The 15,245-nt window shown below is 31.8% G+C and overlaps 1 protein-coding gene across 1 annotated transcript in view; it reads right to left on the bottom strand.

Moving 5' to 3' along the window:
* Phm (Peptidylglycine-alpha-hydroxylating monooxygenase) overlaps positions 1–12,951 on the bottom strand; it is a 72,394-nt gene extending 59,443 nt beyond the window's left edge. Inside the window, exon 1 of the mRNA XM_072546466.1 lies at positions 12,799–12,951. Coding sequence (XP_072402567.1) covers positions 12,799–12,918 — 120 coding nt within the window. The 5' untranslated portion in view covers positions 12,919–12,951. The remainder of the gene's footprint in view (positions 1–12,798) is intronic.
* Positions 12,952–15,245: the final 2,294 nt, after the last annotated feature.

The raw sequence follows: 15,245 nt of genomic DNA, 5'->3' as shown, positions 1-15,245 counted from the left end.
GAACAGTGCATAGCATACGCGGATGATGTAGTGATACTAGCGAGAACAAAAAAACATTTAGAAAAAGTTTTCCAGAAATTTGAAGAAGCGAGAAAATACGGATTAATAATAAATCAAACAAAAACGCAATATAGGAAATGAGAGGAAAGATAACAAATAATAACAAATATATCAAAATGAAAGGAGCAGAGACTGTCTATAGTTTTGAAAAAGTGTCAGAATTTGAATACTTAGGAGTAACCATAACGAACACGGGAAAAAAAGAAAAAGAAAGAGACAAAAGATTAATGAAGGAAAGCAGAGCGATAGGGTCACTAAAGACCCACAGTGATGTATGCCAGTGAAACGTGGATTATGAACCAGCAGGAAGAAAAGAAAGTAGAGATTTGGAAAAAAAAGTGCTCAGAAAAATCTTCGGAGGAATAAAGACGTCAGAGAATATTTGGAGAAGACGAACGAATAAAGAAATAATGAGAAATTATGGAAAACCAGCAATTACGGCAAAAATACGAGCCCAAAGAGCTAGATGGCTTGGTCACATTATACGAATGCCAGAGAATCGAAATGTTAAAACAATACTGAAGGAGAGAGAAATGGGGAAAAAAGAAGAGGGCGTCCCAAAGAAGAAATGGTTGGAAGCAGTAAAACAAGACTTGTCAGAAGTAGGCGTGAGAAACTGGAGAGAGAAAGCAAGGGACCGAAAAAGATGGAAGGAAATAACCAAGTTTTTAGAAGCCATGGGCCTACAAAGCCTGCAGTGTTGTTATATATATATATATATATATATATATATATATATATATATATATATATATATATATATATATATATATAGTTTGTTTTATTTTGAGGTTACAGTCATTATTGGGACAGGAAGTAAAACTCTTTGTTCTTTTATTTTATCAAGCCCTAATAATGACTGCAACCTCAAAATAAAACTTAAGTTTACATAACGTGTCAGTCAATAATATCTAACTACTGTATATATATATATATATATATATATATATATATATATATATATATATATATATATATATATATATATATATATTGTTATGATATGTAAAATCGAGAAAAATATTGGTTTGTTTAAAAATATTTCAAAATTCAATAACATTAAATAATTCAGATAAGTAGGATAATATCCAACAAACATTTCGAAGAAGGAGAGTTATTAATTTCTTGAATTACCTGTACCAAACAAAAAGTAAGCTTTGCATAAATTATTTCTTTGTTATACTTGAGTGACCCGCATAAGTTTAAGTGAAAGCCAAAGAATTGAACGGGGTTTTTCAAAATCCATTAATGCAGTGATTAAAGACAATAGAAGGGATTATAGAAAGAGGTTTTTGTTAGTTTTTAAGATTTATAGAAAAATATTATTTGTAAATAAGTTTTAGGAAATTTATAATTATAGGTAAAAATTTGTTTGTTATCGAAATGAAAAAATGGGGGAATTGTGACGAGTTTTGATTGGCGGAGATTGAAAAAGGTGGGATAAGTATGTAGGAGGGAGTTTAGCGAGATTGGGGAGAGAGAAAATATATAATCAGTTGGTTTCCAAGTCTGTGAGAGGAACGGTGATTGTTCTCTGGCGGTTCCTGAAATGTAGCAAGCAGTAGTGGAATGTTAGTGAGTTTTTGTGGAGTTAGTGTATCTGACAGAAGCTGAAGCAGCAAAATATTGTAAGTCATATTTCTCTACTTATATTCCAAGAGTCACTGTTCAGGCCAACGAGAGATTCAGTTTATCGTAAAGAGAAGATATTCCAAGAGTCATTTTTCACTCGGGCCAACGAGAGATTCAGTTTATCGAGAGGAGAAAGGCTATCATAATTTGAATGATTTGTGCTTTTGAAGGAGATCATTAAGGACGATATACTTGCAACAATCTGTGCAAGATTGCTGTTTACATAGGGAGCGGTTGAGAGGAGATAATATAGTCTACAAGGAACAAGGATTTGGACCACTCATCATCAGAGAGAGATATTTTTGTTTCTGCATTTTTTTTCTTTTATTGATAACAAAATTTTTACACGTAATTGAGAAAGGATATAAATATTTTGATTAGGAGAGTTAGAATAGTTTGGGATTTTGAGATTTCAATTAATATTGTTTGTACCATTAATTTTGATTGTTCACGTACGGAGAACAAAATTTTGAGAATCCTTATATGAGATTTGTTTATTGAAAACCTTTGAGTGTGAATTATTTCATTATTTTTATTTCAATATATAGTGTTAGATCATATGTGTTTTTTATTATTCCGGTATTCTCTGGACCTTACCTTTCACATGTAATAGCATAGATATTGAAGCACGAATTTAACCCTGAGATAAAAGAATTAAAAATGGTGATAGAGTCATAATCATATCATTTAAATAATTTTAATTAATCAAAAAAATTAATTAGCTAATTATTGCTTGGCGCACCAAGACTTTAAATATCACAATAATATATATATATATATATATATATATATATATATATATATATATATATATATCGCAATTCCCACTATGAAAGCAATTTAGCTGTCTAATTTAATAGACTTTTGTTCATTTTAATGATTATGACTAATAACTTCATGTAATAACATATTTTATTAATTAGCTTAAACATTTTAACTTCGGCATTAGGCATTAGTGCTCTGATAATAAATATATTATAAAAGCATTACCGTAATTATGGAGTATTAATTTTACAGTTCAAAAACAAAGCTCTAAAATAATAATCGATTAGGCAACGCCCAGAATTATTATCAGTGCATTAGTGCACCCAGAAAAAGTTACGGGGTGGTAAAGTTACAAAATAAAACCGAATTTTTTAATATTGTTCCTTCCACAACGATTTAAAATTTTTTTAAAAAAATTTATATTGTGTTCCCATCCCATGGCCAATAAAACCAAAGTAGCGAAATTATTTTTTTCTAGATTGTTCTAGATGTTTACAGGGTGTCTCCAAAGCTTTTCCCCCAACTAATTTCTATACGAAGTACAATTTTGTTAACAAATGCAATAGGCCAATACATCATTAACATATTCAAGTAGTCAAATACATTATCGTGGCTGAATGGATCAAGTTATCCAAAGCCATTAATTAAATAAAAAAAAAACTTTGTTGTAATATGATATTGGATTAAAAATGAGACGTCAATAAAAGGAAATAACCTATTTAATAATTTTCTTATTAAATGCACTATTGCATTTTTATACCCTGTCCTCTAAAGTATATCATTATCCTCCATAAACCATAGGCGCAGCATATCTCCTAACAGGAAATGGCGGAGGAAGTGAAGATACTCCTCTCTGATAATGCATGCGTGTCGAGAGCGGGAGCAAAAGGGGGCATCGTGAAGAGAAGAATCTTGGTAAAGGAGATCCCAACCAATAGCAAAGGGCGGGCTTGTGACATCATAAAAATTCGGACCGAGACACGAGGCGAAATAAGAGGGATGGTGAGTGCCGTGATGGATGTGGATGAAGACGTGGCCGAAGCGGCCGAGCAAGGTAGACTACACATCGTGCCGAGTAATAGAATCAAGGGTAGAAATACCGAGATGCCTGAGATGTCTCGCCTTTAGACAGAAACAATGGCATTGCGAGGAGCAGAACAGAAGATGAACGTTGCTTCCGATGAGGCAAAGAGGGTCACATAGCGCTGGAATGCAAGGAAGAAACGACCAGATTCCTCAACTGTCTCTGCATCTCTGGAATAAGACTTGTACTGAGAACAAAGCCTGTCTAGTACCAACAGCATTTGGGAACCCGAACTGGTTGGGGGAAATTTGACTTTCACACAGCTTGTAGATTCTCTTATGAATTATCTTTAGAAACAATTTTAGGATATGACTCATGAGGCTTATAGTACGGTAATCTTAGCATTTTTTGGCTCCTCGTTTTTTTGGAAGTGCAATAAACGCAGATTTCAGCCATTCTGTTGGTATTTCTCAAGAGTTGTATATGTTGTTGAATATATTTGCGATTATTGCTATTGATTCGTTGTCCATTAGTTTGAGTAGTTCTGCTTGTATATTATCATGGCCTGCCGCTTTGCCATCCTTTAACTATGTTATTGCGAAATAAACTTCATGCTGTAATATTCTTGGTACATCATTTACCTCTTCTTCTAGCTCAAAGGTGTTATCTCTGGTATTCAAATAGTTTTCCTAGTTATTCTAGCTAAAATCATAAGTTGGTATTATATTTCCTGAGTGACACCCCTTAAAAAAATTTCGGACGCCACTGAAAGCTTCCATAAAGTTTTAACAAAGGTTTTTATTAATGAAGAAGATATCTTACAATGTCGTTTTCGACATTTTTCAATAGCCGCCCTGTATCTCGCTAATGTGGGAAGCTATTGATAATTTGATTGGGCAATCGTTACTTTAACGAAAAAGAAGTCATGACATCTTAACAATTTTTTTTCTACCTCCTCTAGTTTTCGGTATAACCTGCAAAACATACCAATTTGGGACACCCTGTATAGTAGAGCGGATCATTGTCTGTCGAGTGTCTAGCGATAATCCAAAACAGTTGCAAATTCGTGAAAAATATTTTACTACAGCATTCCTATGACCTATGACAAAACAGTACTAAGCCCTCATATGCATACATACATAATCGTTCCTCTTCTACCGTTAGGTGTCGAAGGAGGTGATTCTAGCTTTTGATGAATTTTCTCCATGGTTTTCTGTTTTTCGCCAATCGTGTTGTTGTTTTTCCCTGTTGGTTTAGTTTCCCACACTCTTTTCACTTGTCTGCTATTATCCATTAGTGTTATATGACCGAACCATGCTGATTTTTTCTCCTTTCACTTCATTTTGGGTTTGTCTTTCCTTCATGCTGGGCTATTTCATCTCTGGTGCTTGTATACTACTCTGGTGTCTTCTTTTTAAGATTCAGTTCTCTGCTCCGCATGTCACCGTTGGCCTATATATAAAACTCTAAGCCCTCATACTAGACATAAAAACTTGAAACTTTGCCGTGGCAATTGCATACTTTTCTACACACGTGTTATCATACCTCAAAACATTCATTGGGATATGGTAACAGTTTGTAGGATACATCCAATTTTAGAAAATATACATAATCAGATACAGATACATCAAGGGATTTTATACTGAAAAATAAAGATGATATTTTAGCAAACTTATTTATGATATCAAAACACGGCATCAAACAGATTTTGGAGTAAACAAACTATTTAAAAATGAAAAAATGTTACAGATGAATAAAAAGTGCTGTAATAAGATAATTGTAGGTAAGAATGATTCTCTTTAATTTGACGACTATACTCTTTGTCTCAAATAATGGGTACTTCAACGATTAAAAATAGAATAAAAGAAGAATAGAAAACGAACGAATGCAGTAACAATTCGTAAACCCTTATTCGAGCAATTACAATGAGTGATTTTATTGGATTTCCACCCACTCGCATAAAATCCAGGCTTGATTTTGCTCTGCACATGGCACTCCGCCTACGAACTATGACGATGACGAAAACAGAAAAACGAAAGATGATAAACATGAATACACTTGAATTGATGCCTGCAATACAGAGATACTTATGAAAATATAAATTAAAACTGAAAAGCAATTTGAAATTGCTCATCATTAATAAACAAAATATGCAAAATATTAAACATCATTTTTTTTATAAACAATACAGGGTGGTGAATCGTCAAACGGGCCATAGGAAACTTAATGGGAAATTCTAAAGTGTTGAATTCCTGCTTCGCCAATTATTTTACACCAAAAGTCAAGAAAAACTATTTGTAGAGGACTGAAATATGTATCGAAAACAAATGTTAAAATCGTTCTACGAATTAAACGTATTCCAAAATTCTGCAAAAATATAATACGTTTTTCAGGCCACCCCTTAAAGTCAGGCCACACGCTGTGCAAGAATGTGTATGACATGTTGCGTTTGGTCATATTGATGTTTCTGATATTTGACAATATTTGAATTGCCAAAATTTTTATTTTGTGATTTATTGTTTAAAAAATGTATTCAGTCGGGGAGAAAGTATCAATAATAAAAATGTTTTATTCAGGCAATAGTGCGCGAATTGTTAGTTCTTTATTTAGGGTAAGATATCCCAATAGACCAATTCCAAATCATTCAAAGGAATTTACAAAATTTTGAAGGGCGGACGTAATTTCGGCCGGAAAAAGAGCAGGTACTAAAAGCCGGTAGGTAAATTCGGCCGGAGGTTTTAAGTTGCTTCCTTATCTCATAGGTATTTTCGGCCGCAAATCAAATAAAATAACAGAATGCTTTATATTAAAATATTTCTTTATTTCAATAAAATTATTACATCAACTTATTTCTATAAATTAAGTAAACTATAAATTTTTAAAAAACGTTTTGATGTGATACAGATTTAACGAAATTAATTCTAGAAATATTGTCAGATCGAAGCATATTTACCATGTTTTCGATAAATTTTAGTTTGTTTTTTACTTGTTTGTCTTTAATTTTTGCTGGAATATTTAAATTTTTTATTTTTAAATATGCATCGATCTGACAATCTTTTAATTTTTCTATAAAAATAAATATAGAAGGGTGACTTGAATAAAAACTAGAATTAAAGTGCGAATGGAATGATTCGCAGGCATTTGTGGTTCTTTTAATTGATGGGTTTTCATATGCCCATATATTTGGTGGAAAATGAGATTCTGGCGCTATGTAGTTTTCTAATAAATAGTCTGCGTATTTATCTATAAGTTTATGGTCCGGTTTGTATGACATGAGATCAAATATGAAACAATCTTCAACTTCAGAGGGGTCTAAATAAGTTAGTCCAAAAGTATGAGTAAGCCATTTGCTTTCCTCGCAGTTTTTATCTTTATACATTTGGGTTAACCCTAATGATTGTATTTTCCTATACCACGCCTGGTGCAAGTGGAATCTACAACCATTTAGTTTGGTTTTGGGAAAGACAACTTTTAATGCGTTATGAATTGCGATTTCAAAATCCACAAATACCTCCTTCGGTTCAAAAACAATATTATAAAGTTCAAAAATTTTAGATTTTACCAACAGAAAAAGTCTCATATATGTGTCACTGGTCTTATTGGGCAACAGACAATACAAAAGAGGAACATAATGCCCATTTTCCAGTCCATGGATGGTAAATAACTGATAAAAATATTTTGTACAATAAGAAAATGTGCCATCCATGTAAAAATCTTTCATTTTACATAAACTTATTATATTTGTATGGCAAGAAAAAACAATGATATTATCAGCTGTGCTGTTAATAAACAAAAAATTTTCACCTGTTGTGGTTTTCGGTCCATAACTATCGAGTACAGAATGTACATCGTGAATATCCTTAGGCAGGGCTGGTAAGAGCTTACGGCGGCTGTTGTACAAATTTCTTCTTATTAGACTGACATCTATCGATGACAAATTCTCTGGCAAATGATTTGAAAGAACGCTTTTAATAATTTTTGAAGGTTTCTCCGATATGTCTTCCTCAGCTTTGCGCTTGCATGAAGTCGTCACTATTTTTCTCTCCAACGTAGTTTCATCGGACTCGTGGTTGTGGATTAATTCACTTCTAGTAACTGTGTATTCCGCACCAACAGTGTACAGTTTGGCTAAACATCTTAAATTTTTCTTTATACACCTCCAACGTACTTCACCACTTTTTAATACGTCCTGTTTACAAAACTGAAACTTTTCTACAACTAGTAAGTCACAACCGCGTGAACTCTTAATTACTGAAACAGATGCCATCGTATACAAATAATATATTTTATGCTTTCTATCGACTAGTAGCTTCAAGATAAGTTATAATACTGACTAGCTATAATAATTTTATACCTGTTATTTGTGAATTTTATACATTTAAAGGAATAATCTTAAGTAGGTACAACATAGTTATTAGAATAAAGAGATAAGTAAATTAAAGGTATTTCCGACAGGTACACAGGATTAGGTATTTCCAAATAAATACACAATTAATATTTTACAGAAACTATGAAGCGTAATTACCAATATTTTAATCTCATCGTAAACATCAACCCCTCGGCCGAAATTACCCCTGTCATAAATGGTACCCCTTGATTTATGCAGGTAGGCCAAGGGATTACCGGCCGAAATTACGCCCGCCGATTTTGAAAATACTGGGACCGTGATTTCTAATTGTACCTGTACAAACAAAATTGCTGAGGTACCAAGAAATTTAGAAAATCAAAATGAAATAAATGTATTAACAGCAGTTGTAGAAAATCCTAGAATAAGTTATAGGACTATGGCAGACCAGTTTAATATTCATAATTCCACGGCATTAAAAATTTTGACAAGGAATACATTCCGTTCATATAAATTTCAATGTCATCAAGAACTAAGAGAAGGAGATGTTGAGCGACGAGCGGAATTTTTTTTATGAAATTTTAGAGAGGGCTAATGCAAACAGACAATTTTTAAAAAACATTTTGTTTAGTGATGAATGTACATCTACATTAATTAATGAACCCAATGTTCAAAATTATAGGATTTGGTCGACAAGAAAGCCTGAGGATATTATTGAAAGCCATTCCGAATATCGTCGAAAAATAAATGTCTGGTTAGGAATATTTAGACACAATATTATTGGACCATTTTTCTATAAGGAAAATTTAAATTCAAAAAAGGTTTTAGACTTGCTACAAGGAGAGATTTTACCCAGACTTGCAGAAATAGCTCCAGATGAAAAAGAAATTTTGTTTCAAATGGATGGATTCCCTGCGTACAATAACTGAGAGGCTAAGGAATTCCTTAAAAACAGCTTTAATAATTGTTTGATTGGACCTGACTGTAATATTAAGTGACCCCCGAGATCGGGAGATGTAGCTCCAAACGATTATTTTATCTGGGGGCATTGAAAATCGAAAATATATTCTGACCAAAAATTTACAGATATTCACGCATTAAAAATGCGAATTATTGAAGAGTGTGCAAAAATAACGCCACGCGTTCTGGTTAATGTTATACTTTGTCTCAAAGTGAATAGTCTGTACAGGGTAAGATATGCAATGCTAACCTTATGGGAATTTCGCCAAGACGTTTCCAGTTTTATGCAGTGAGCGATGGCGTTGTTGATTTTCCGAAAGTTAACAGGCCGATTTTCTGTTATTCCACCGTTTTTACAACCCAATCTTCCCTCTACAACCCTCTTTATTTATCTTTTTTCTCTTTTCTTTTCGATACTTATTCGTTATTCTCATGCATTGTCGTTTTGTATGCTACAGAATCGCTTCAGGAAACTCTCGAATCTCAAAGAGACATGTTGCATTCATGGAAGATTTTATTACTTCTCAACATATGATGCCGGTTCCTGAATTCACTTTTAAATCGACTATTTGTTATAACTCTCACGCAGTTTTCAAAAAACAAATTTTTATTTCGCTTTTAAATTGACTATTTCGTATTACTCTCGCACAGTTTTCTAAAAACAAATTTTTTATTTCGCTTCTTTTTTCCAAAATTCGTATTAGCTTCGACGCCAATATATATGACGTTCGAGGTGTGTCGCTAATCGACGCTTTTTATACTGGTCCTAAAAGGGCATCTCGCTTTTTACTTACCTTTCAATATTTTCGTTGTTGTTTTATTTGTGATATAAAGCAAATGTATCGACAAATTAAAGTAAATAAGGAATTTTGGAAACTATAAAGGGGGTTCTCTGAAGATCGAACTTTTTAAACCTCTCCAAGAGTTTTTAATACGTACCGTTAGTTACGGCACTTCTTCGTTTTATTTCGCTTAAACACTGTACAAGAGTAACTCTCTTATCTACTCACCTTCTGTAGTGAGCACTCTCTTAGCTTTTAAAGCTCGATGGTTTTTCGCTAGGCAATGGGCCAGCAACCATCTCGACGGCCTTCCGTCAGAATCACGCTACAAGTGATTCTCTTTTATATACTCACCTTCTGCAATGAGCACTCGCTTAGCTTTTAAAGCTCGATGGTTTTTCGCTAGACAAATCAACAACGTCAGCAACCATCTTCGTTTATTTTCAAGGCTTTGGCTCAGACATTTTGACATGTTGTTCGCTGACCAAGAGGAACCTTCCATTTTTACGGCACTGGGCCTAAAATGGAATCCTACGACTGACTTCTTTTCTTATTCTTCTCGTCCCTTGGACAAACCTTGTACAAAGCGGGCTATTCGTTCGTAAGGCAGTCGTATTATTTTCTATCCTCTTGTTTTTATTCTTTTTCCATGTCTTTTTGCTAGTCAAACGTCTTCTACAACCGTTGTGGTACTTCAATGTATCCTGGGATGATTAAACATCTGAACAGATACAACTGACCTCTGTACGTGTATGTGTTACATTTCTGGTGTTATTTCTATATTATATATATATATATATATATATATATATATATATATATATAAATACAGAATGCCACAAACAAGAAGCTATAGAAAAATAAATACATCTGTCATTTGTATGTTTGAAAACGGTCTCTTTATAGAGATCGAAACGTCTGTAAATTAAACATTTGAATAACTATATTGTGGCTTATTCCCGACATTATTTCTAAAAATACAGAACGACAAGCGAAAAGCCATAAAAAATATCGATCGAAACGTCAGATCGAAACGTCAATAAATAAACATATGAATAAATATTTTGTGGCTCATTCCCTACATTGCCCTAAAAATACAGAATGCCACAAACGAAAATTTTTACTATTGAAAAAATCATGTTTTTTGGTATTTTTATGACGGTAATAATCGCTGCGTGGAAGAATACAGGTTTTGTATGACCATAATTACTACTTGTGAACAAGAATTTGCTACACTGTACGACAACTCCTTGTCAGTTTTTCTATAGAGAAGCACAAATAAATATACTACTTATATATTGTGTAATTTCTTATGAGAAAACGCAAATTGCAGTTGAGAAAACGGGTAGTTTTCGAGAGCCGCTGTGTACATTTAAATTTGAGGATATTCAGTGTTTAAACAATGAATCACTCTCCCAAATAGTGAAATTCTACTATAGTATCTTATATTGCTCCGAATGGCTTCACTATAGGAAGTTAATGAGTTAGAAATCTACATATTCATATGTATGCACTGTATTATTGTTGTCTAATATAACGTGATTCGCTTATAATGAGGTAATTAGTCTGTCATTTTAGTTCTCGTTATACAGGGAGTCTACTGTATATATATATATATATATATATATATATATATATATATTTACTCAAACATTTTGTAACTGAAAAGTTGTTCTAACTGCATTTTCTTCTGAATTATGTTATTGCAAGAAACAGCTTTCTGATATAAACAAATAGAACAAAATTTAAACAATTTAAAGAATCAGTTTGAAATTTTTATCACATATTTTGCAATAGTTATAAATAAATTTTTTTTCAATTTTTCTCTTTTTTCATTTATCTAAACAACAAATAGGTGGATAAATTTTTGCAAATTGTCACTTGACAACAACAACAAATAGGTAGATAAATTTTTGCAAATCGTCATTTGAAGCATTAAACTTTTTGCATGTTGGTTATGAAAATAAACCTTCAATAATAAAATAAACACGCCAAAAAGGACATTTTTTTCACACTAATTCGTTTATAAATAAAAATTATCAATAGATTTCATGAGGGAAATGGTTAGAATATGTTTGTGTAAGTATTATACATCAAAAAACCTTTCAGTAACCTGGCTTTTTGAGTGTCACTACAAAAACCCTATTACCCTGGACTAATGGGGATTAAACCAATTCCATCCAATAGACCTTCTACATGTTCATGTAACAATCTGATATGAGTTAATTTAGATTACTTAATTAGACCATCTGACATATCTACATGATTTCATAAAAAAGCATTTTGTATTGACAATGCTTTAATACTACTTGTGAATATTACTATCGATCCACATATAACTTCCATGCACAATTTAGATAAAATATGATAAACAAGCAGAACAAATAGAGATATAGGTACCATATGCTATCAATAACCTAATGTTAATCAATGATTCCAATAATTAATAATTAGTCAGAAGTAATTTCATTTTTTCCCTTACAATATTCTACTTTTATATGACTATCCTGATTTAATTACTTAAAAAACTCAGTTTGTCTTTCTTCCTGTTTATATCTATAGTTTTATTGCATTTTGCTTTTTTATCAGCTTGTAAATATTTAATTTCTATATTTAGGCACCCTATGTGACTTATGTGAGAATATATTAGATGCTGGATGTTACTCATGTTAATATTATTGGGCTTTTTATTGCTGCTGTCTTGTTTTCTTTATAGTTTGACAATTTGTATACATTTTGACAAAGTTTTTGAAACATTTGTGGAATTATTATATTCTTAACACTTTAAATATCAGTAAAAAATAGTGAGGTGCTATTATAACAAGTTGTTTAGCCCTTATGTCAATTGTGGCTTAATCCCATATAAACATGATATTTAATTTAAACAACAAGAAAACAGTTTCAGAATTCTTAAAACTGTTTTACACAAACACTGTCTGATTTCTATGTACTTTCATAGTTGTAGTCTTGTAATTCTTTATTAGTCTTATACTATTGGATTTAAATTTTCTTTTTTTTTTGTACCTTGTGTTTAAAGACAAATTGGCATACTTAAAGTGGTTCCATTACATTGAATTTAATTCCGCTTTACTGTTACCTACACCTAGTAATAATCACAGGAAATTAATTATTTAACATCCAGCATAATATAAACAAATTAAAATAAATTCATATACCTATAATAAAGGTCATGTAAATTGAAAATATAATGGTTAAATATAATGACTTACTCTTGATGGGAATACATTGGGCATTAGAAGAGGAAATTTTTTTATTTCACAACATGTTAAACCACAAATACACAGCAATATAAAACAAACCCGAAACCGCAACATACGTGTACCCTCCATCCTTCAAGATCAATAAACTAGACAAATCTTCAAATCTGCTATTTATAACCAAATTGTTTTTATGACATGACGTCATACAAAAGTCAATACATGAAACATGGAACGTAGATTCAGCATGTATTACGTCAGTTACTGATAACAATCTGTGTCCATGGTACAATGAAATGTGTATTCATTGTACCATGATCTGTCTGTGTTCGGAGCTACATAACCCATGGGCACGGTTCGTAGACTTACTACGGTTGCCTCTTCCGACTAACCAATGAACATTAAGCCCGAAATTACGTCACGAGAGTACAGTAATTTGAATCGTAACATTATTAATCGTCGTTTTTATGTGTTTGATGTGTGGAAAATAGTAAAGATAGTTATGAAATAAAGATGTCTAGTGGATTATAATACCTAATTATGGAAAACTGTTGATATGTAGACAGTTTGGTACTTAAAATTAATCAGAACCGGTTGTTAATGTTTATCCAATGTTAATGCAGAATTTACGTAATTCTAGGAGTTCAATCTCCATTTTACACTGAAAATTTGTCGCGTATACTGAATTTCCATCAATACTGGATTAACTATTGAATTTATTACCGAATTACATAACTATTTTTTTCCATTTTTTTAATATCTTTCCTACACACTAAAACCTGTGCCTGGCATTCTAAAATTTCATCAACATTATTATTACGTTAACAAACAATGAAATTTTAAAGTTTTAACCTACCTTATAAAAAGATACGAAGACAATAGGTACGATGTACAACTAGAATAAATAACGTTTCTTCGATAATTCAAAATAAGTTTTTATAGAAAACAACACCAAAATTTCAAACAGAAAAATATAAAGTAAACTGAGATATTTAAGAAACGATAAATAATAAAGCAGATAATAAACTGAAAGATAATTACCACGAAAAAACTGTGATAATAAATGAGTTTGTATTCTTGTGTACTCTGGTGACGTAACTCAAGCAGCCCCACCTCAGTCGGAAGAGGCAACCGTACGCTCCTTTAAAAATAAACCGAAATAACTCTAAAATCACATTTTTGGGGAAATCTCGGTATAGCAGTGTTGGCATGTTTTTATAATGTAGATGCTGTATGCTTCAAATATAAAAAGATAAAGCTTTAGAAAAGTACATTTTGTTTATTACAAAACTAGTTACGAATTCTGCAATTTTTGATTTATATAAAACAACAATGAGTAAATATTTGTTTCTTTGTAGATTATTTGCAGTTAATTATTAGAATTTTTTTTAGCAATTACCCTTTGATAGATTAGGGGGTAGATTTGGCAGTCGTCAAATCAGCAGTTGCCAGATTACAACAGATGTTTGCAATTAATCTCAAAAGAGACAAATATTTACTCGTTATTACTTCATATAAATTAAAAATTACAGAATTTATAAAATGGTATAATCAAAATGTACTTTTTAAAAAAGCTTTATCTCTTTATATTTAAAGCATACAACATATGCATTATAAAAACATACCAACACTGCCAAACCGAAATATTTTTGATATTTGCGGCTATATTCAGCTTGTACTTTCGGTAAACTCAACCAGACTTTCAATGTTATTACCATGGACGTATAAATAAAGAATCTTTATTTATACGTCCATGGTTATTACTGTTTAAGATTATTAAAAAGTAAGTGTCTTATAATTCTATTTAACGTTATAACAGTGTTAAAACTTGCAATTTATAAAGAAATTACTAAAAAGTTATTGAGAAGGATAATCCTTACATAGTATAAAATAAGTCGGATTTTAATGCAGTTTTTATCAATAATAGACAGAGTAATATAAGGGAAGGTTTGTTTTTATAATATAAACCCGTTCAAAGCCGGGTGGGTGCTAGTAATAAAATAAAATACAAAATTATATAAGTATTTTAATAAAAATCAAGTTTTTGTAGAAACGTAACACAAAATTAAAGTTTTTAAGAAAATTAACAAAAAATAATAAAAAGAAACTTTGCTTAATATTAAATACAATAAAATTGTCTGTAAGCTCTCTTATTATTAGCAGTCTTGTATTCTTAATTATACCGTAATAATAATGAGATCACGTACATAGGAATCTTCTTCTTAAAGTGCCTATCCGTTCCGGACGTTGGCGATCATCACGGCTATCTTCACTTTGCTTATTGCAGCGCGGAACAGTTCAGTGGTAGTCGTGTTATACCACTTTCGCAAATTTTGAAGCCAGGAAATGCGTCTTCTTCCCGGTCCTCTCTTACCATTTACTTTCCCTTGGAGAATCAGCTGGAGAAGGCCGTAACGTTCTTGATTTCTCATTACATGACCTACATATTCCAACTTTTT

The sequence above is a fragment of the Diabrotica undecimpunctata genome, chromosome 10 (genome assembly GCF_040954645.1).
Source record: "Diabrotica undecimpunctata isolate CICGRU chromosome 10, icDiaUnde3, whole genome shotgun sequence".
In the NCBI taxonomy this organism is placed as follows: Eukaryota; Metazoa; Arthropoda; class Insecta; order Coleoptera; family Chrysomelidae; genus Diabrotica; species Diabrotica undecimpunctata.
Note: the sequence above shows the minus strand (reverse complement) of the source record. Positions and strands in the feature narration are given on the sequence as shown.